The sequence below is a fragment of the Drosophila melanogaster genome, chromosome 3L, assembly GCF_000001215.4.
Source record: "Drosophila melanogaster chromosome 3L".
Taxonomy (NCBI): domain Eukaryota; kingdom Metazoa; phylum Arthropoda; class Insecta; order Diptera; family Drosophilidae; genus Drosophila; species Drosophila melanogaster.
Genome location: NT_037436.4, coordinates 19,517,101 through 19,538,336, shown reverse-complemented (window position 1 = coordinate 19,538,336; position 21,236 = coordinate 19,517,101). Strand labels below are relative to the sequence as shown.

General features: G+C 44.7%; 4 protein-coding genes across 7 annotated transcripts; 1 reads left to right on the top strand and 3 right to left on the bottom strand.

The window, feature by feature from the left end:
* Positions 1–47: 47 nt before the first annotated feature.
* Cpr76Bd (Cuticular protein 76Bd) lies at positions 48–5,594 on the bottom strand. Of its 3 annotated transcripts, NM_001275124.1 has the most exons (6): positions 5,242–5,594; positions 1,635–4,734; positions 1,232–1,566; positions 923–1,169; positions 489–528; positions 48–417 (listed from the first exon to the last, which is right to left on the bottom strand). In NM_001275124.1, exons 1-4 carry the CDS (start codon positions 5,245–5,247, stop codon positions 924–926), a joined length of 3,687 nt encoding a protein of 1,228 aa, NP_001262053.1. In that variant the 5' UTR covers positions 5,248–5,594; the 3' UTR covers positions 48–417; positions 489–528; position 923. The 3 variants fall into 3 exon arrangements, with proteins under 3 accessions (NP_001262053.1, NP_001262052.1, NP_001097645.1); NM_001275123.1 differs by having other exon boundaries at positions 48–528; positions 1,232–1,575; NM_001104175.3 differs by having other exon boundaries at positions 48–528.
* A 5,470-nt stretch (positions 5,595–11,064) lies between these two features.
* Positions 11,065–17,392, bottom strand: Cpr76Bc (Cuticular protein 76Bc). 2 transcript variants are annotated; one of them, NM_001275122.1, is made up of 3 exons: positions 16,946–17,392; positions 14,960–15,100; positions 11,065–12,314 (listed from the first exon to the last, which is right to left on the bottom strand). In NM_001275122.1, the coding sequence occupies exons 1-3, from the start codon at positions 16,955–16,957 to the stop codon at positions 11,193–11,195; spliced, it is 1,275 nt and encodes a 424-aa protein (NP_001262051.1). In that variant the 5' UTR covers positions 16,958–17,392; the 3' UTR covers positions 11,065–11,192. The 2 variants fall into 2 exon arrangements, with proteins under 2 accessions (NP_001262051.1, NP_001097644.1); NM_001104174.2 differs by having other exon boundaries at positions 16,946–17,070.
* Positions 17,393–17,917: 525 nt separating this feature from the next.
* Positions 17,918–18,688, bottom strand: Cpr76Bb (Cuticular protein 76Bb). Its single transcript, NM_140864.2, has one exon. The coding sequence runs from the start codon at positions 18,640–18,642 to the stop codon at positions 18,046–18,048; it is 597 nt and encodes a 198-aa protein (NP_649121.1). The 5' UTR covers positions 18,643–18,688; the 3' UTR covers positions 17,918–18,045.
* Positions 18,689–20,004: 1,316 nt separating this feature from the next.
* On the top strand, positions 20,005–20,785 carry Cpr76Ba (Cuticular protein 76Ba). Its single transcript, NM_140863.2, has one exon. It carries the CDS (start codon positions 20,062–20,064, stop codon positions 20,674–20,676), a length of 615 nt encoding a protein of 204 aa, NP_649120.1. The 5' UTR covers positions 20,005–20,061; the 3' UTR covers positions 20,677–20,785.
* The last annotated feature ends 451 nt before the right edge of the window (positions 20,786–21,236 follow it).

The window sequence follows — 21,236 nt, the reverse complement described above, 5'->3', positions numbered from 1 at the left end:
CTTTTAAACATTCCAATTCCGATAGTTAAACAAGATTTTTTTTTTTTATATAATTAAACGCCTTCAGCGTGTATTCATATATATGCAGTTATAGTATATTTTTTAAGGCTGGTAAAAAGTTGTTCGTATTATTGTTAAAAAATGAATTAGGGGATTATCAATCTCAATGTCGAGCACCCCGACTGTGGCGATCTTAAATATCGTTTATTTGAAATGAACATTTTACAAACATCAATATACAATCCTTTATGTACAAATAGAGGCGCGCAGTTTGAGATGAGAGCAGCGCAAGCAGTTCAATTAAACGAAACGCTTATCACATGAGCACAAAATCGGGGATCCAAAGTGGCAGGTGTGGGTCGGATATATGGTTGGATATCGGGTATATCGGGACAAGATGGTGGCCTTGGGACATCGCTGTCGTTGTGGGGTTTACATAAATACGTTTAATGTTTAATGAGAAGAATATTGGAGTTGAGGCTATTTACAGTTGCTGAATGAACAAAACAATTTGCGGTCTGCGAAGAGCTGCGCGGAAAAATAAATGAAGTGTTAATAATAATAATTGATTATAATAGTATAATAATAACAAATAGTGTCAATTAAGTTTCTTTAGAGTGGTTCAGAAAACCATTTATGTAGATATAGGTATTTGCTATCACTTCTAATAACCACTTTATATAAACTTCAAGGCCAGCACAATCAGTGGAAAGGAAACTAATTAATTAATTCTAAATTAATTTATCAACAAAGGGAAACCCTTTACTAGAGTTAAGCTTTCGTTAGCTTTTAAGAGGTAAAATCACTTATTAGGAAAGGTTTGTTTGAGCTGTTATCGAATAAACCTAAGGTATAGCTGTTATTAGTGTTCCAAAAACTTAAAAATGAGTTATTTAGGATCAGTAGAATCAGTACCACCAACCTCACGACTTGGTTTCCGTCTGACGCTTGGCCACAATTTTGCCCTGGTCGCGACTGTTGATGACCTCGGCGTGGAAGCCCGTCTCCCAGTCGGCGTAGTACTTCACCGTGCGCACATTGCCATCGGGCTCAACCAAGGAGTACTCTCCCTTGACCACGTCTCCATCTCGCTCCTCCTTCTGGTGCTTGTTATCTCCCGTATGGGGATCATTCACGGCATACTCGAAGGCATATCGAGGATGGGCATCCTGGGCATGGGGGATATAATGTGAGGTGTATAAAAAAGAAAAAGAGGTAATGCGTCACTTACGAAGTGCTCCAGATGCTTCTCGGGCACCACCTTCAGGACGGCATGTTGAGTTACGGGTGCTGACTTCAAGTAGGCGGTGGCTGCCACGGGGGCGTGGCTGCTCAGCGCTGGCACACTTGGAGCATAGCGGTAGAATCCAGCTCCCAGCGGTCCGATTCCGCCCACTCCGTGTGAGTATCCACTCAGGGAGGAGTCCAAATGGGCCAGAGAGGATGCGCCTGATGCCAGACCCGATCCATGGGACAGTAGACCGTGGTAGCTAAGGGCCGGGGATACCTTCGCATGACCCAAGGAGATGGCACCATAGTAGCCACCGCTGGGACCAGATCCATGCCCTAAATTGCCTCGATGGAGGAGTGCGATGTTGTATTTCCACTAAAGAGCTAAAATTAGCAGTACTTACCAGCTTGGATTCCGTAGGCCGTGCTGCTGGCCAGCTTTCCTCCCAGGGCATAAGCAGGAGCCGATGTCAACTTCGTCAGCGGCGCACCCAGCAAAACTCCACCATGTCCACTAGACCCGTACCCGACTCCCACTCCCAGCGGGGTCGATGGACCTGTGGAAATGTGGCTGACAGTTGGAACGGCCACCTTGGCGATAGCAGGAGCAGCTGAAATGGCCACAGCTGGCTTGGAGACATATTGATGGGAAACGGCTCCCGAGCTATATCCCGATCCACTGCCCCCGTAGCCAGTAGCCAGCTTAGTGGATAAAACGGGAACAGAGCCGACGGCGTGCCCACCTAAAATGTGACCCACAGCTGGAGCTACATACGTTGCTACTTTGGCAATTGCAGGAGCAGCTGAAATGGCAACCGCTGGCTTGGACACATACTGATGAGAGACTGCTCCAGAACTATATTCTGAGGCACTTCCTCCGTACCCGTGGCCCGTCGAAACCACAGGAGCTGCATAGGACAATCCTTTCGATATGCCAGCTCCAGTGGAGTAGCTGGATATTGCCGGAGCAGCATAGGTGGCCACCTTGGCAACCGCTGGCGCAGCAAGTGTCAGTGCTGGCTTGGATACGTACTGATGGGACACGGCTCCCGAACCACTTATTCCATATCCTGTAGCTACTTTAGCGACGGCTGGAGCGGCAGGCAAGTAAGTTTTGGAGAGTACAGGAGCCACTGGAGCCACTGCGATCGCCGGCTTAGAGATGTACTGGTGGGAGAGTGCTCCTCCATGGGCCGATTCTCCATAGCCCGTGGCTATCTTGGTGAGACTGGGAGCCGAGGAATAGGCGGATATGGCCGGAGCAGCATATGTTGCTACCTTGGCAATCGCTGGAGCTGATGCAATGGCAACTGCTGGCTTCGAGATATATTGATGTGAAACTGCTCCGGAGCTGTATCCCGATCCGCTTCCGCCGTATCCAGTGGCCACTTTGGCTACCACTGGAGCTGACGAGTAAGTGGACACGGCGGGAGCAGTAGCATACGTTGAGATTGCTGGAGCTGCATATGCGGCGACCTTAGCCACCGCCGGTTTAGACACATACTGGTGGGAGACGGCTCCCGATCCTGACGATTCATAGCTTGTGGAGAGCTTGGTGATGGCAGGAGCGGAAGAGTATGTGGCCACTGCCGGAGCAGCTGCCGGATAGGCAGCTACAATAGGTTTGGAAATGTACTGGTGGGATACATCCGCTGCCTGACTATAGGAAACCTTGGCTAGAGCCGGAGCGGAGGAGTAAGTGGCTATGGAGGGAGCTGCGTAGGTAGCCACTTTTGAGACCACAGGAGCAGTGGCATACGTTGATATTGCCGGAGAAGCGTATGTCGCTACCTTAGCGATTGCGGGGGCTGCTGAGATGGCTACTGCTGGCTTGGAGACATACTGATGGGAGACGGCTCCATGACCCGATCCTCCATAGCTTGTCGCGATCTTGGTCACTGCCGGAGCTGCTGAGTATGTTGAAATGGCAGGAGCAGCATAGGTTGCCACTTTAGCAACCGCTGGCTTAGAGACATATTGATGGGAAACAGCGCCCGAACTGTATCCCGAGCCACTTCCTCCATATCCAGTGGCGACTTTGGTCACCACTGGAGCTGCCGCATAAGTTGAAATGGCGGGAGCTGCATAGGTAGCCACCTTGGCGATGGCTGGAGCGGCTGAAATGGCCACCGCAGGCTTGGACACGTACTGGTGCGATACGGCCCCTGACCCACTCGAACCATAACCATATCCCGAGGAGTAGGTGGAGACAGTGGGAGCTGCGTAGGATGCTACCTTCGAAATGGCAGGACCAGTGGAGTAGCTTGAAATGGCAGGAGCTGCATACGTTGCCACCTTGGCCACTGCTGGAGCGGCAATAGCCACAGCTGGCTTCGAGACATATTGGTGGGAGACGGCTCCCGATCCTGAAGCTCCATAGCTGGTGGAGAGCTTCGAGATGGCAGGCCCAGATGAGTAAGTTGCAACCGTGGGAGCAGCGTAAGTGGACACCTTGGCAATGGCTGGTTGGGAGACATACTGGTGGGACAGCGCTCCGGATGCAGTGCCTCCGTAGCTGGCCGCCACTTTGGTGATCGCCGGATAGGCTGCCACTATAGGCTTGGATATGTACTGGTGGGATACATCTGATACCTGGCTGTACTTGGTAATTGAGGGAGCATAGCTGGCGGAGTATCCTGTTCCGTGGGAGGAGAGCAGTGACGAAGTGGTGGCCAGTTTCACTGAAGGCGCTGAGTAGGTGGACACCTTGGCAATCGTTGGCGCTGAATACGAAACCGATGGCGAGTAGGTGGCTATCCTGGAGATGCCCGGCGAGATCTGTCCATAGCTGTAACCAGGAGAGCTGTAGGTCTCCACCTTGGAGTAGCCGGGTGTGGTCTTGCTGTACGTGTACGCAGGTGAGCTGTATGTCTCCACCTTGGAAGTCACTGGTGGCGCATAGTAGGGAACGCTGGAAAGCGATGGGGAGGAGTAAGTCGCCACTTTGGATATTCCCGGACTTGCCGAACTGTAACTATATCCGGGCGAGGTGTATGTCGCCACTTTAGTGATTCCGGGTGATGGTGGCAAGTAGGAGTTGTCCAACTTGGTAACCGCCGGCGACACCAGGTTCTTGATTTCGATGCCCGACGGCACAACGGTTGCGTACTTGGCCGCTGGTGACTTGTCCGCATAGGTAATTCCCGCTCCTCCGTACTCCGCTGAGGGAGAGAACAGGCTCTTCTGCACGGGAGCTATGTATTTGTTGATCTGAGTTATGCCACCGTGAGACAAGCCCTCGATTCCGGCCGTAGACTGATAGGCGGCTCCGGAACTTCCCACCGAGGTGTGCAGGAGTTGTCCGTTCTCCGAGTACGTGGATATCGCCGGGCTCTGGCTGTACTTCGTCACTCCGGGCGAGATGGAGAACTTTACCTCCGCCGGTGGAGGATAGGCATAACCAGCAGTGGATGCGTGTACGCAGGGCAAGATTGGTGGAGCCAAGGTGGGCGACGGATCCGCAAGTACCACGCTGAGTATGCCCAGGAGGGCCACCAGATGAAGCTGAAACAAAACGTGAAAATAAATTGTAATTGTTTTCCTACATTATTTTTTTGGAAAATGGGTTTAAAATTCACGGTAACAAAGGAAAATTCAAGAATGAAAATTTTGTAGCTAAGAAATATATTTAAATATTAAACATGTAAAAAAATCTACAAAATCGAAGTGTACACTTTTAAATCTTTTGTTGTAATGTATCCATGTTATGCTTTTCGATTATAATGTGTGCACTCTTTTAATATAATATAAACAAGACAACTCAATTGTCAATGGTTTTTAATCACGTTTAGCAGGATTTTAGTTTTAAAACCATATTTGGTTTATAATATTATTCAATTAAGAATAACAACACATTCAACATTGGCCACTGCATGTCCTTTTTTTTTAAATCACGCTTCATTGTGTTTGAAACACAAACAACATGTAGTATAGTCGATTTTAAGACTGTAATGGTAATCATAGTCCTTTTTGAAATGTCAGTATGTCGCAATACTTAGATAAAGGACCCACCTTCATGTTTTCACTTTTCAAACTCTGCACAGTCGATGTTTGGTTTTCGTTTGAAAGGACTCGCGAGCGGTTGAGCAAGGATGTTTTCTTAATAACGCCACATTTGCACTTTTCTAAAAAGAAAACTCGAGTCTGCGATCCTTGGTGATGGGAATCCAAAGGCTTATCCTTGTCTGGCTCTGAAAATCACAATAAGCTGATCACCGATTTCCCTAAACTCTACTAGGAAACACAACGGATCGAATCGAATCGGGTTGGATCGGATCGGATCGGATCGGAACGGATCGAAACGGAACGATTCGGGATGTAGAGCAGAGCCACGCGGCCGACTGGACTGGACTGTTGGCCAGCCCGGCCCTATAATCGCTTATATACGTTCGGTCAGTTGGCCAACAGTCGCGAAAAGCTCGCACGCATGCGCAGCAGCCACGCACCAGTTTGGCGACAAAGCGACAAAAAAAAAGTGTAACTATGTGTTTGGCTGAGATCGAATCGAAGCGGTCGAAGCGAAAAGCGAGAAAATGGATCTAGCTGCAGGAAAAGAGCCAAGTGAGTTGCGCCTAAGCTGCGACTTTGGCGCGTGCAGATGAAGAATTGATGACTGTTCGACTCCAGATCGCGTTGCAAAGCAGCTTTGTTCTCACCAATCCGTAAACCGAAAACCGAAAACTGAAAACTGCAAACTGCAAGCTCTAACTGAAACTTAAGCTGAAAACTGGCGAACTGCAACCTGCCTGGCCAATTGTTGGGCCCCACCTTCGATCGGAGCCTCAGTTGGTAACGTTTTATTAGATCATAGTCGCGAACGCCTCGGCTCAAAAATAAACCGATCACAAAATGCGCGTGGTGCATTGTTGGCCGACTTTTTTTTGCGTCTTTTTTGCCGCAGTTTTATTTCGACTTTTTCAAGATTTTTATTTCGTTTTTATTTTTTGCATACCCGCATGCTTTTAAGCGACTTAATTTGATTTAGATTTTAATCGCGGCCATTGCGTGTAGCTCTGCAGAAAAAATAAATGCATACGCAATTTGCTAGCAGGCAAGAAAAAAAAATAGAGAGCAATGTATGTAGAAAATAAAACAAGAATTGTGGTATTAATGTCGCTATCAATAAATTTTGTCTGCCTGTATGTGTGTGTGTGTGTGTGTGCAATCATGCGTGCTATGCGCCTTGGGCCTTGATTGTGCATTAGTTGGCTAAAAGGCGCATTGCCACATCATAATGCGATACAATGTGTAACTAATAGAATAGCCTGGAGATATGGCCAAGTGTTGACTGCTCGGCAATTAAGGTCACTATGCATCGAGTGTCAACCTCTTTGCGAGGGTGGGAATACGTTAGATGTCGAAAGTGGCCAACCCAACGCGTTAACATGTCTGATAAATCGGTTGGTTGACAGGCGATTTGAAATAAACTAGGCGAAGAATTTGGGGTCAGACGCGGATTGCTTTATGGTTCTTTATGTTGTTAAGTTAGCGAAGGATTGTTTTTTTATTTCGTATTGGTAAGCTTAATGGAAAATGCGAATAGAATTAACATATTAAGTGTAATAAATAAAGAACCATCTAAGAAAGCAGAAATCTTTTATTACCTTGTATCTATTCTTGTACATCTTTTATTTATTTACCTATAAACTATAATCTTTAATATTTTCCCACAGATAATATTTTCCAGCTTATATAATAAAGGAAATCATAACTGTGCCATTAAGCGCGGCGGTTACTAAACCATGTTGCCTTCTGAACAAGTCCAAACGGCGCCCACGAATTTGTGGGCAACCACTTGGCAGGCATTTCACACAAGGTGCGGAAAATGCATTTTCACTCATAAGCACAGACCATTGGGCTACCTAAAGTCATAATTTTGAGCGGCTCGATTGGCAGCAACTGCTAATCCTGCCGCTTTTGCGACTGCCCCGCTGGCATCACGCATACGCCACGTTGTGCCGAATAGCCCAGCCCGTCGGCCTTTCTCAAAAACACACGCAATATTTGCACTCCAGCACTAACTTAACTGGTTCGCGATGCTGGCAAATAACATCTGAGCTTTTAGAATTCTCGTGCGAGATCGATCGATTATGGGGAAACATAACATGGTCGATTTTATAAATATGTTTGGCAAATTTGAAAATGTTTACGCGCGCGACCAGGTCAACATGCTGGCGGTATAGAATGAATGACAAAGCATCTAGATATAGGATTCGCAGTCAAACAAAGTCGATTGTAAATGATCCGACTGGGGCGAAAATCCCGATTTTTCAATTAAAGTCCGCATCGAACGGGGGTGTGTTGTGATTTGATTTCGTCATGATGCTTAGTAGGCATGGTCGTGAGGCAGCCATGGCCAGCTGTATCTGTACCTGAAGCTACAGCAAAATCTGAGGCAAAAGCTATAGCCGTCGCTATATGGCTATATATCGTTTCGCCAAACTTACGCAACCCAAGCCAATCTGTGCGTGTGTGTGACAAATGCGTGGCTAGGCGAACTAAACTCGTCCAGCGATCAGCCTGAAGTAGGTTAAAATTCGCGCAGCTGACTTCTCGGCTCGCGTTTGCAAATGTTGAAAAATTAAAATTCAATCAAATTGCGAAAACCATTCGCGAAAAGCCCAAAATGTAGAAAAAGCAGTCGCGACAGCCCGAAAACATGTTTCATGTTCAATTAACAGCCGTCCCAGTCGCAGTTTCGGTCGGAAAAATTGCAGGAAAAGTCGGGAACACTTGCGCACTACTTGGCTCTTCTCTTCGCCCGGCTTTTCCGATAAAATCGCATCATGCAACGCCCAATCACCCAAAGCATAATTGCTCCACCTGGTTTATCACCTACCGATCTGGATCGGCATTCTATAGCGCGGTTGCGTGTCTGCGTTTTCCGTTTTTTCCTCGATTTTTCTTTAGACTCAGCCTGGGCTTCTAATTGAAATGTCAACGCGTATGCTGCTCAATCAATTTCCCAGCCAGCCGAGTTTGGTTGACTTTATTTCGGCGATACTTCGACTAGGTTTTCCATTGGTAATCGGCAGACCAAGCGTTGGTCTGGCCGTTTTTTCTCCATCTCCATCTGGGTGTTTTTAATTGATTTGGCCGGCATGCGGTGTCATTCGCGAGTCAGGGACAATGTGGCACCGATGGCAGCTTGATGGCTGCCACTGCCACCAAGTGGCAGACATCAGCCGCGGCGGACAGCTAATTAAATGCTGTCGAAAGGTGCGTTTAGTCGATAACCGTCACCGTGCTTATTAATTGGATCCACTGGGAGTTAATCCTGCTCGCGGTCCAAATCATTTATTTTGAAATATGTATATAACTAAAATATGAAATTAGAATCGGTAGAGAAAAAAACACAGAAATACATTTGTTAGTAATATCTAAAATTTTATAGTTTATAATATCATTTCTTGCGCATTAAACTCTTACACCGTTATGTTTAAAGTCCTTATCATAAACATTAAATAAATTAAATATTAAATACTGGTCGACACTGTGAATAATATAGATATCAGAACATATTATACTGACTTTTTCAATTTTGACCACACGACTATAGCGTTCTCTCTTGTTGAAGCTGATCCTGTAAATTAAAACTAGTATTAAGCTATTTGTAGTGTTTTTGAGAAACATCCAAGGTGGTAAGCCGGATATAACAACTCATTTATAAAGCATACCGACGGGGGCGGTTAGGTTTAGGTTGCCTGGCCTATCTATCTACCGTTGAAATTAGGTGTGTTTTTAAAAGTATGGCTCATAGTTCTGCTCTTATACCGCTCCATCAACCCCCTTGGGCACCACAGGTCGACCGGGTATCGTAAACATTTGTCATAATTAACACAGATTAGCCATTCGGCATTCCTAATGAACGCTCTGCTGCCGTTGCCCTCCCACCAGCGAATGGCTCACCCCTCGGCTAATCCAATTTGGCTAATCTGATGCATAACTAGTTCGACTGCAGATCGAGTATTCTAATTACGGGTGCGATTTCAGTTCTGATCTAAAATTCGATTTCGAATGCTAGCCTGAAAACTGGTACTTTTTGTCAACGCAGATCGTTGCGTATGGCATTGACTTGGATTTTCTTTGCAATTTCGGTGCATAACTTGAAGTGTCGACCTGCGATCAGGGAGCAAAGTGTCAACTGTAATGATCGAGAAGAGAAGAGGGCGATTTGAGAAATAGTGACTGATATATGCAAATTGCTCCCACATGGGGATTCTAGGCGAACCAGTTCGGATCCAAAGTACTCCGGCTGTGGTGGCAATAAAAATCGATGCTCATAAACGGAGATCGCTGCAGAATCACTTAGCGCGTTTTTAGACGCGTGAGAATGCCTGAAAATCGCGCGAGTGCAACAGATTCTCAGATTTCAGTTCAAAAGACTGAGCTAAAAGCGATTGCAGAGGCGTTTCACAGCGCTCCCAATTAAATAATTTACAATTTTCTAGATTAGGCGCCGCCTCCGACCGACGACATTGAATGTAGTCAGGGGCTATGAGTCATATCTGCGTTCATATATCTCGTACCCGAGACTCTTGAGACTTAGATCCGGTTTGGCTTGGGGATTGGGGTTTGGGGCTTGGGGCTTGGGGCTTGGGGCTTGGGGCTTGCCGGAGTCGTCGGTGGAAAAGCTGGCCCGCTGACACGCACGCCGTTTAAGGAGAGGATCCCCTTCCCGCGGCCGAGAACGCTGGCCAAAAGCAATTAGCGGCCTAAACAAATGTGAGAGACAATTTTCAGAAGTGCCTATGCATTGCAGTCGCATAATTCGCTGTCAAATCGCACGCGTTTTTCAGGCATACCCTTGCGAGGGGTGATCGAATTTTTATTGGCCGTACAACCAAGTTCTATTTTCGGAAGATTTGTAAATTACCTAAAGAGCAATACATGACTTGATGAATTAAATAATTACTTGATTGCTTAGTACCAGAATGACTTATTAAATTACCCAATTTAAAGTACTCACGAAATTCTTATTTAAATATTATGCCATACTCTTTATATGCACAGCTAATACCAAATATTAATGACAAACATTATTTAAAATGAACATTTAACAATTTGTATCGAAATGAAGTGAAGATTCCATGAGATTCTCCTCCTCAGAAAATCACTGTATCTCGGCTCCTCATTAAATAGGGTATTTGCAGCTCTTACTTAATATGTACTTATTTTTTGGGCGTTTTCGAAGTTGGGTTGTCGGCTTGAAATAATTAATGCGAACTGGTGTTAATTTATGGTTGTCGCTTTCTGCGCTGCAATTGCCATTGCGTGGCATAATCACAAAACTCAATTGCAGGTTGGGCACTGACAGGGGGATCAGAAGTCGGCGATCTCTGGCTGCTTGTTAGCGATTTCCTGCCAACCCACGAATTTTCTGGCTCATTGTTTATCTCAGCCCGAGTTCTATGATTTATGGTGGAAAATCGCCAGCAAGTGCAAACTTGATTCCGCAATGCTGATGGTGCTGATCATTACTTACCATGTCAAGGAGTGTTGCTATTTTTTTTAAAAACAGTTCGCAGCTAATTTATTGCTTACAAATTTATGGGAAGAAACAATTGTTAGTTTTAAGCGTCAACTTAGCTTGAAGCTACTTACCCTATTTATATACTTATTAAGATATAGAATGTAAGGAAAATAAGTATTTGGATTGGATAGTAGGAAAAAAATAAATTTTGATTAAATTAAAAAAAAATAGTCATAATAAGTGATATAAAATATTTTACCTTTATTGTTACTATGTTAATAAACATAGTCCAATTAAGGTAACTATCAATTGCAGTAGCTCTCACATCAGATATTGAAATTGTTCAATACAACGAAAAGATTGCGAGTTTTTAGACATTTTTTATTGGATCAACAATATCTAAGAATTACATGACTAAGCAAATAAATTAATCGAAGAACGAACGAAATAAATAAAGATGGGAAACACTCAGAGGGATTCACTCTTAACCCTACACTCCTTCCAAGGTGCGGTAGCTGCCGGAGTCGAAGCTATGCCCACCCGCATACATGGGCACCATGTGCTTCTTGTCCTTGCGCACCATGTTCTGGACCAGAGTGGCCGACGCCGCTCCCTGTTCGTCCTCCTCGAAGTCCTCAAACTCGTCCTCTAGGCTCTTTGGGAAGAGAACCGGACCGGAATTCTCGGGTCGGTGGGCACGTGGCTTCTGCTTGGGATGCTGGGGACGCAGCTTCTTGGGCTTACGGTGGAAGTAGCTGGAGTAATCGGGTCGGGAGTAGGACTTGGACACGCCCTTGTACTTGTAGTGCTTCAAGCCAGGCGTGGTGTGAACCACCTTCTTCTGGTGAATGTGGTTGGAAATGCTCTCGGGGATGTTAATCCTGGGCTTTGAGGGGGAGAAACTAGTGTGCAGCGATTGCTGTGGAACCGACGGCTTGTGTATGTAGTTGTGGGGGATCTCCTTGGGCTTGTAGTGGTCGTAGAAGTGGGAGTGCGCCGGGGATCCGGTGGTGTAATGGGGTCGGTACTCCTTGGGCTCATTCACGATCACCGCCTTCCAATCGCCCTCCTGCACTGCGTAGGTGGGCTGAAGTTTCTGGGAGTAGTCCTCTAGTTTATGGGCAGCGGCTATTTGCTTGTAGTAAGTATCCCTGGCCTGCTGCAGACGGTCCCTGATACCGGGATCCATGTCCATGGGTACCTGCTTGATCCTGGCGTGCGGCTTGATCTCAATCAAGCTGGGCACCTTCGGATGGGAGTGAGTCAAGTCCTCGATGGGCCTCTTCAGAGGCTTGATGTCCGAACTGAGCACAATGTGCTCCTGATCCTTGCTGTAGTGGTTGATCTTTGACTGTGAGGTATCATCGTTCACTTGGTTACTGCCCTCCGGGCTCTCTGTGATTGGATGCGAATTAGCGCCCACTGTCTTGACAATCGCATTGAATCCCTTCTTGGCGTCTGCTGTGTAGTGAACCGTTCGTATGGAGCCGTCTGGTTCCAGTACGCTGTAGTGACCCTTGACCCCATCGCCATCGCGGGACTCCCACTGGGATTTCACATCCCCAGTGTGCAGATCCTTGACTCCGTAGCTGAAGGCGTAGCCCTGATGCTCCTGAAATGAAAAATTTGATATGTGCGACTTAGCGCGTTTTAAAACGCCAAGAAAAAGCGTACGTCTGTAATGGTCTTCAACCGCACCCAAAAAGTTCGTACACGAACTATTCGAAACCCCAATGGCTATGTCAACGTCTGTAGAACTTTATATGTTTTCACGTCGACCAACAAAAAAATACCAAAAAAATGAATCAAATGCAACTTTTTTGTGTCAAGGCAAAAACGCGCGCTGTGCACAGTTTGAAGGCAATTGGAGGAGGCCCCTTGGTTGGGTTTTTCGAATCTTGGGGAATTGGGTATTCTTTTGATCTGCAGCCGACATTTAAACTATTAATTAGGAGGGCAGTTTAACCCTAGAAAGACAAATAAAGGCAAACAAAGTGGTATTCAATCTTAGGGTAATAATAATTCTAATCACAGCATTTTCTCACAAGGCTTTTATTTTAATTGCCTTTATCATTTTTGATAATAGAAGTGTTAAATGCAATTGACTTTAGTTTAAGTCAAAATGACATTCTAGATAGTTATTTATAGCCTTACCGCCACGCATTAACCCCATAAAGCCAGCCACTAGCGAGCCGAAAATTTACATAAATTCAATTAATATAAAATGTAGAGCATTCGGTGTCACTTGGACACGTTTGTTTTATGAGTATGCTGTTGCTCGTGTTTTCCCCTTCTTTTCTGGCACCTTCAGTATTTCCACGGCAAATTGCAAAAGTTTTTCGCATGCTTGGCGCTGGCTTCAATTAAGCGCAGACGTCCATAAATGGCCACGCACACAGACGCTGCCAGCCTAATCTTTTCAATTTTTTGGCCGACTTGCAGTAGTGGCTTAAATAATGGCTAACTGCTAACTATTGGTTACTGCTGCTGCTGCTGCTACCTATCAATTTTAACTCCCTGCTCCGCTGTCGCTGTCCGGACCAAACAAATGATTACAAGCGAGTGTAACTTGAGCGGCAGCCGTCGCACGCATGTCCCTCTACGCAGGCCACAGTGGAACCTCGCTAAAGGTAAATCTCCCTAAGATGGTAATGAAATGGAAACTTAGGTTCTACCTGCTAGTTTATTTAATGGCCACAGTGCGTTGATACCATTATAATTTTCAAAATAAGTTATATATAATATCAAACATATCAATATTTTTGTTAAATTCTACAATCAGAAATGAAATGAAGCTTACACTTACAACAAATGTTGGAAATGTTTCAAGAGTGTAAGTACCACTGTGCGCTATAAATATATATCTAAGAGCCTGGATATATGGTGGTTTTAATAAGAGTTTCATAAGGCGGCGCGCTGGCGCAGTGGTGGCCACCCAAAGAGATCATTGGGAGCAGCGGCCGCGGTTGGTGGCCAATTTCGCAGGCAGCTTTGTGGGTGCGTGTGAACTTTAACTCATAAATTTATGGGTGACCAATTTATGATTTGACTAACTGGCGAGCTGGGCGTATGCGCAATCGCTCCGCTTCGCTCCACAATTAAATGCAAATTACGCATACGCCGTGTTGTCAACATTTTGACAACAAATCGCCCGACAGATCGTGGGAGCACACAGAGCCGATTCAAATCAAAAATTTGTGACAGAGGCGACAGTTCCAAAGGCGTTTACCCGTCGAAGCGACCGACAGACGGATAGACAGACAGCATGGAAAACATTTTAACATTTTTCGAAAACGCACCTTGTCGCCGGCCCGAAAAGCGATTCAAAAGAAAAGAATTCAATCTTGCCTTCGGGCCACCTTTCGCTTAACTCGGCCCGTAGGTGCAGCAGCCACAAGCTGCGTTATATAGCCATATATGGCGCCCCCGATCGTGTGTGCACGCAAAACGCATTTTCGCCTTTTCGCCTTTTCGCGATCTTGCCATTTTGGCTACCTGCCAGCCTCTACCACTTAACCCCCTGGATTCCCTCTCCGGAAAAAAGACAATGGACTGGAAGTCAGGTCGGGCTAGCAAGTTGATTTATGTGGGCGTCGGTGGAGGCGGCTCTAGCCATCGAAAGATACAGCAATGAACATTCTGCAGTCGCACGACAACATTCACTTTCAATGGCGGAAAATGCGATTTCCACGATCGCAACGATTAGCCAAGGTATTTATGCGTACGCGAGGGGAGTCCGACTTAAATTGCTTTGATGTATTAATCCGGGCCTGGTTCCGCTCTACTTTCTGATAGATCGATCAAATTCGTAATTAATTGTGAGCCGTCAGATGATTTATTTGATTTAAAAGTGCTCTAACGATCGATTTTGCAGACAGCTGTCCGAGATTATTACCACAAAAAATATTATTTTTCTGGGAAAATTTTTATGTAAGGCCATTAATTAAATAAATGGACTGCGATGCGAAATTTTTAAATTGTTAACAAAGTGTCTTTTCCGTTTGTTGGTAAAATAAAAAGAGCAATAAAACAATGATAAAGACGTAAAAGCATGCCTTACAGCGCGAAAATCTTAAAGTGTTAATCAATAGAAGGATTACTCTTTTGTGGCTTACAAATAGTTTATAAAAAAGAAGTACCTTCTTCAGTACTTTCTCAATCTATTTTAGGTTTACATAGGTTTGAAGCATGCACCCGAATTGCCTGCTCAGTGGAGTTACTTTTCCATTTTTTTTTTTTTTGAGCCCGCTTACTTACATAATGCGGGGCGTACTCCATGGTTTCGTCATCCTCATCGATGACCACAACAGGTGATCCGCCCCTAACCGCCCCGATGGGTGGGGGGCGTGTCCCCAGGCAGATCAAAGCGAGCAGGATGGCCGGCAAATGGGTCGTTATCTGCAAAAAGGCATTTAAACGGAATATGAATGCGTTTTTATCAATCGAGCGCTTAATAAACGGGGCGATAAAACGAGTTAAGCAAACACACCGAACAGTTTATAAATTGCCTACAAAATCATTACGCGAGCCCAGAGGAAAACGAGAGCCAAAAATTAATTGACCAACGATCTGAGGAACGTGTTCGGGGATTGGCCGGGATCCCAATTCCAGACCATGTCATACAGCGTTGTGACAGTTGTCAAATGGTAATGGCAAAATACACCTTGCATCTCGCAGTCCCAACTCCAAAATTAGCCAGACAGACGGACGGACAGAGAGACATACGGACGGTTGGACGGACAGAGATACGGACACCGGGCACATTTGTACCGAGCATATGACAGCAAATGGCTGTACAGCGAAAACTTTTGGAGATTGATGGCTTTGCTTAAGACCAGTAGCCCAACTGAGCCCCGATCTCGATTTCAATTCGATTTGATTCGATTCGTTGGAAACGAAATAAAAAAAAAACGGGTCTAACAGGATGGCTGGTACAATTCAATTTTCCCAATTGCAAGTGCCCTGCATTTGTTTCTTTCCAAATTGCAAATATTTTTTTGGACATTTTCGATTTTTGCTGCGAGCTGCGAATTGCGAGATTGGCATGTGTCTCTGCTTTGGGGAGGTTCGCTTTGGGTTGCTTTAATTAGCACAGAGACGATGGCCATTCAAATTGCTGCCGGCGAGATTTGTCAAGAATGGCACGATCGGCATGCCACTGGAATTGAGGCGAGCTCCGTTTCGGCATAGCTGTCATAGTCGAATGAAGTGTGTATTAACAAATCAGTAGGCATCACGCACTAGTGTTCAGGAGTAAAGACGGAAGTTGCATATGAAGTCTGTACATTTGCAAAAAATATACGTCAATTTATAACCACTTTTCTCTGGCTCTCGTTTTTGGCTGAAGCCAGAGATGGGGTGTTCAAAGTTGAAGAACTTAGGCCTTACTTGCTATATAAAGTAGAATAAAGGAGTCTAACAAAACTAAGATAGCTAGAGCTTACGTAGCTTAATTCTTACTCAAAAATTATGCCCGAGTTGAGAAAGCATACTTTTCACATTGACAAAGTATGCATTACTATATAACTACTTGAACTAATCACAACTAATTAAATTAAATTACTTCCATTAAAATTAAAAACTTCATCCAAATTGTCAATCGCAGAACGAAAGTTAAATATTTTTTGGAAACGTAAAGCTTGTAAATGGTTAATAAAAGCATGTAAATGGTTAATATTTATATTTAAGGCTCTTGAAACAGAGTTATGTTAATAAAATCTATTCTTAATCATTTTGCAATTTAAAGAAAGCTTTCTATGGACGGATGATAATCATGGATGATATTTACGGATTATTAGAGTGAAAATCATTTAATTCGGCTAAATTATGCTTTTTTATGCACATCGGAAAAACGTGACTTTGAAATGTTCATTGTTAAAATGGAAACTCTTTTCGACTCATCTTGCAGTCATATAAACTAAATATTATTTAATTATTTCACCTCTTAAACTTTTGCATTGCTGAAAAATTTCTTAAGTATCGTTTGAAAATGCTAATGAAGCAATATAAAATATTTATTTCTTTATTGCTTATATTTAATATGAAATATAGTTTTAATTGTTCAATGCACAGGAGGTGGATTTGCATTCGTATTTATTTTTCGAGACTTTCTCTCAAAGTGAAAGTTTGCATTTCTTAGCTTTCGCTCTCGATTTCCAATTGCCAAAAATTGTTGCTTATCCGATGGCCACTAAATTCCTAACCGTCACCCACAGCAATTTTACTTATTTAGTCAGCACTTACATAGAACCGCATGTCGCCTAAACAATCAACTCGAGTTATTCTGCGAAAAACGCGTCACAATTACACTGGCGTTTTAAAACGCTGACAAATCGCTGCTCTGCGATCCGCTGCCGTGGTCTCAATGTCAAGGACAAAAACGTAATTAAAGCGTTGGCGCGGCATTGCCAAAGTATTTATAGATGAAGACGAGGACCGGCACAACAGCAAGGCACAACGCTTCGGTTTCGATTCGCTTCGTTTTCCCGGCGACAAGATTTTCCGGCTTCACCGGTTCCACTTCCAACGTCCAATGCCCAATATCCAACGTCTAACATCCAACTTCCAAGTCGCCAGACGCAACCAACTGCGATGAGCAGATTGCAGCTGCTTTGTTTGTCGCTTCCTAAGCTCGGTCTAATTGACAATTATTTGCCGTCCGGGAGCTCCTCGTTCCGAAACCCGTTTGAGCCGCGATACCGCCAAGCTATCTATATCCATATATGCTGCACGAACTTATATATACATATGTTGTATATATCCCATGCTCCCCCGATTTGGGCGCCCCAACTTTTGGTTTCAGGCGCCGCCGAGCGGCAAGTAAAAGTCGTCGTCGACGCTTCGCTGCAGCTGTCTAATGGCATTATAAAATTTATACCTGCCAGCATTACGTTTCGACTTTACATAAATTAATGGCGATTTGCTCTGCGAGTTTGTCGTGTCTCCACTTGGCCAGTTAATCCTGCTAATCCGTATCAAAATCAAGTGCTTGTGACTTGGGAAAACTTCCCAGAGACTCATTCGCAAGGCGGACACCACTTTTTAATGCATTTCCATATATTTTTCATACCTTAATAAGATATTTCTGTCTCATAAGGTATTTACTAACCTTTTCTATCTAGTAGATAAAGGTATAAATAATTTATAATAATTTATAATTGTATAAATAGTAAATGTCGTCCCTTCTTGATTATAAACAGCTACGCTTATTTATTTCAATACAAATATAAATATCGTCAATACTACACTTGTAAAAAGTTGGCTTTAGTTAGGTAAGTTCGTTGCATTGTTAACTAATGATGATTCCAGATCGTTTTCGCCGGGTGAGTCCGCATTTTGGTTGCTTAGTGCAGCTGCTTCACGCTTACGTAGCTACTGGCGTGGCCTCCGTGTCCGTATCCGTATCCGCCATATTGCGCCACATCGTGACCGTAGCCGTAGTCGGCGTCGTAGATATCGCCGTGTCCGTAGCCCTTGTGGTAGACCTGGGGGTGGTGGGCGTGGCCGAGCTTCTTTACCACTGCGTTGAAGCCATTGTGGTCATCGGCGGTGTACTCCACCACTCGGGTGGTGCCATCCGATTCCTTGAGGGAGTAGCTGCCCTTGACCTTGTCGCCATCCCGCGTCTCCCACTGGCTCTTCTGGTCTCCGGTGTGGGCATCCTTGACGCCGTAGTCGAATTGGTACTTGGGATAGTGATGGGGCTCGTGCTTGTCGTATCCGTATCCGTAGCCCGAATGGCCGACACTCGGATAGCCGTGTCCGTAGATGCCACCGTAAGCGCTGACCACATCGTGATCGTATCCGTAGCCCAGGCTCTTGTGGACGGGTCCTTCGTGCTTGGTCACCGAACTGTAGCTGGTGGCGTGTCCACCATGGGGAGCTGCCCAACTGGCTCCCACCAGAAGGGCAAAGAACAGACCTCCGCTAAAGGATTTCATATCGGTCACTTATTCGCTGTTTTCCAATCGGAACTTTGATGATGTCTGCTGGTTCTTGGGGAGCTCACCTAGACTATATATAGCTATCGAAGACTCTGGGGCAATCAACCATCGGGTGGTCATTCTCTTGGCCACACCATTCACCAATCGAGCTAGCTGATTTGATAATTACCTCACTAACTCGTACTTATTATTATTGTTTCGGCCATTGAGCTCTATAGAAAATCGGCACATTTTATTTAAAGTCCAATCCGTTACAATTAAATTCTGCTAGTAATAATTAATAATATCAGATCCAAAAAGTTTTTGTTAGATCGTTCGATGTGTTTGGTATTCAGTCAAAGAGAAGGGAAAAACTAAGGCAAGAACTTATTGCTTAATTTACAAAAATTAATTATGACTGAGAATGTGAACTGATGAAGGCGGCAGCTTTTGCTTGAAGAAATAAGGAAATGCTGTTAAACTAACCAATAAATAAACTTTGTAGTGTTGTACTTTGAAATCCTTATGTAAATATCCAAAGCGAACCTATTTTGCTATAAATAATTATGTGTTTTTCCTAGAAATCTGTTGGCTTCAACATTATATTTATTATATAGTTATTAGTAGTTTTAAAACTTGAACTACAGGATTTCTTTTTATTTAATATGCATGTTATTCCTATAGATAGCGAAACAATTTATGCAAATAAACGTCTTAAAAATAATTAACATCAGATAACGTAGGCTAAATACCAATATGCTTATATTTTCACGCATTTCAAATTTCCGAGCTTAAAGTCTATTAGCCTTGTAAATTATATGCATTAAAAAACACTATCGGTAAGTTAACACCAATTCGGAAGCTCTGGGTGCCCCACAGCAGACCCCCTGGTCAGAAACACCAACCGATTGGACGGTCCGCCCAACGCTGCCCTCCCCTTCTCAGCCCCTTACCGCACCGTCCGTCTCAAGGTCATTTGGAGTGAAGTAGGCGAAAAAGAGGGTCCAACCGTGGAAACGCAGCGAGGCGAGGCGAGGCGGCTATTGCTGAGCAATTTGAAAGCGGGCCACACTTGTTGATTGATTTCTAAGCAACAAAATCGAAAAGCTTTGCGTTTTTCAAGCATTTGAGCGATGTTCACGCCCCGCTTAATGATGATGTTGTTGTTTCTGGCAAGTTTTAATTTGCCAATCGACCGACCGCCCAAGACTATGAATACGAATGGGGAAAAATGAAAATTTGCACAAAAATTCGAAGCATTTTTTATACCCATTTTTGGGGCTCTTACTTTTTTCTAGCCTATTTAGCCCGCAGTCTAAAATGTAATTAATCGATCCATAGAATGGCCAGAAGTATAAAAGCATTGGGCATTGTCTGGTGATTATAACAGTTCCAATCGTGATTTAGGCCAGGCAAGTCAATCAGAAACCAACGAAAATGGCCCACCAATTGAGCATCCTCTGCTGCGCACTTCTGGGAGTGGCTGCTGCTAGCTACATCCCTCATGGTGGATATAGTCACGAACACGGCGTGGGGTACAGCATCCAGACGCATCACGAGGCGCCCAAGCAGTGGCAGGATCACCACCAGGCTCACCACCAATGGGTGGATGTCCCAAAGGCCCATTCATGGGGCACAGTTCAGGATCATCACCACCAGCAGTGGGCTCCAGTCGCTGCGCACGATAGCCACCACCAGTGGAGCCACCACGAGGAACCCAAACACCATCCCAAATACGAATTCAATTACGGGGTGAAGGACACCAAGACCGGCGACATCAAGCAGCAGTGGGAGACCCGCGATGGCGACAAGGTCAAGGGAGGCTACACCATGAAGGAGGCCGACGGACGCACCAGGATCGTTGAGTACACCGCCGACTCCCACAACGGATTCCAGGCAACCGTGAAGCATGTGGGACACGCCAGTCACTTGGAGCACAGCCACTCATATGGCCAGCAATACGGACATGGGCATGGTCATGCCACCAGCTACGTGGATGTCAAACAGGACACCAGCAGCAAATGGGAGGACAAGAGCAACAAGTGGTGGTAGAGGAGCTGACCTAACTGACTGACTGCAAGCGATTCGGACCGACTTAATTATTGTAAATAGAACTACAAAATTGTTAACTTAAATAGTAGGTAAATATATCAAAGTGCAGAAAAAAGCTACAAATCAAACTACTTTACTATTTAAAGTTTTTACAATAGTTCTGAGATTTAAGACCACAACGAACACCGTTTATTAAATGAGAGAAACAACTTACCGATCCAATAATTCTAAGATACATTCGATACGGAGGATGTTGAGGCCTTAGTGTCTTGCAGCCTTTTTGTATTCTAGCTCACATAAGGAGGTTCGGAAGATCTTACGCACATCTTTTCTAAGGACTTTGAAGGCTTCGGCTTGTTCAGAAAAGTCCTTCCAAAAGTTATCATCAGAGTCCGGTAAAGATATGGTAAAGATGGTAAAGATATTCCTGATTTTCACAATTTTTTAATTCATCTACATCGCCGTCGCTGTCGTTACTTAAGTTCCCCTGCTTATTCGACTCGATCTCGATGCCCAGAGTCATTGACTTCGAAACGAATGCCATTGAAAGTTTTTTCGGA

Bases quoted from the DNA above. Each gene is read 5' to 3' on its own strand.
- Cpr76Bd (NM_001275123.1), bottom strand. The intron at 1,576-1,634 runs GTAAGTACTGCT...TCCTCCATCGAG, and splicing joins GGCCTACGGAATCCAAGCTG to GCAATTTAGGGCATGGATCT. The intron at 1,170-1,231 runs GTAAGTGACGCA...CCCCATGCCCAG, and splicing joins AGAAGCATCTGGAGCACTTC to GATGCCCATCCTCGATATGC.
- Cpr76Bc (NM_001275122.1), bottom strand. The intron at 12,315-14,959 runs GTAAGTAAGCGG...TTTTCATTTCAG, and splicing joins TGGAGTACGCCCCGCATTAT to GAGCATCAGGGCTACGCCTT.
- Cpr76Bb (NM_140864.2), bottom strand. From the start codon at position 18,642: ATGAAATCCTTTAGCGGAGGTCTGTTCTTTGCCCTTCTGGTGGGAGCC.
- Cpr76Ba (NM_140863.2), top strand. From the start codon at position 20,062: ATGGCCCACCAATTGAGCATCCTCTGCTGCGCACTTCTGGGAGTGGCT.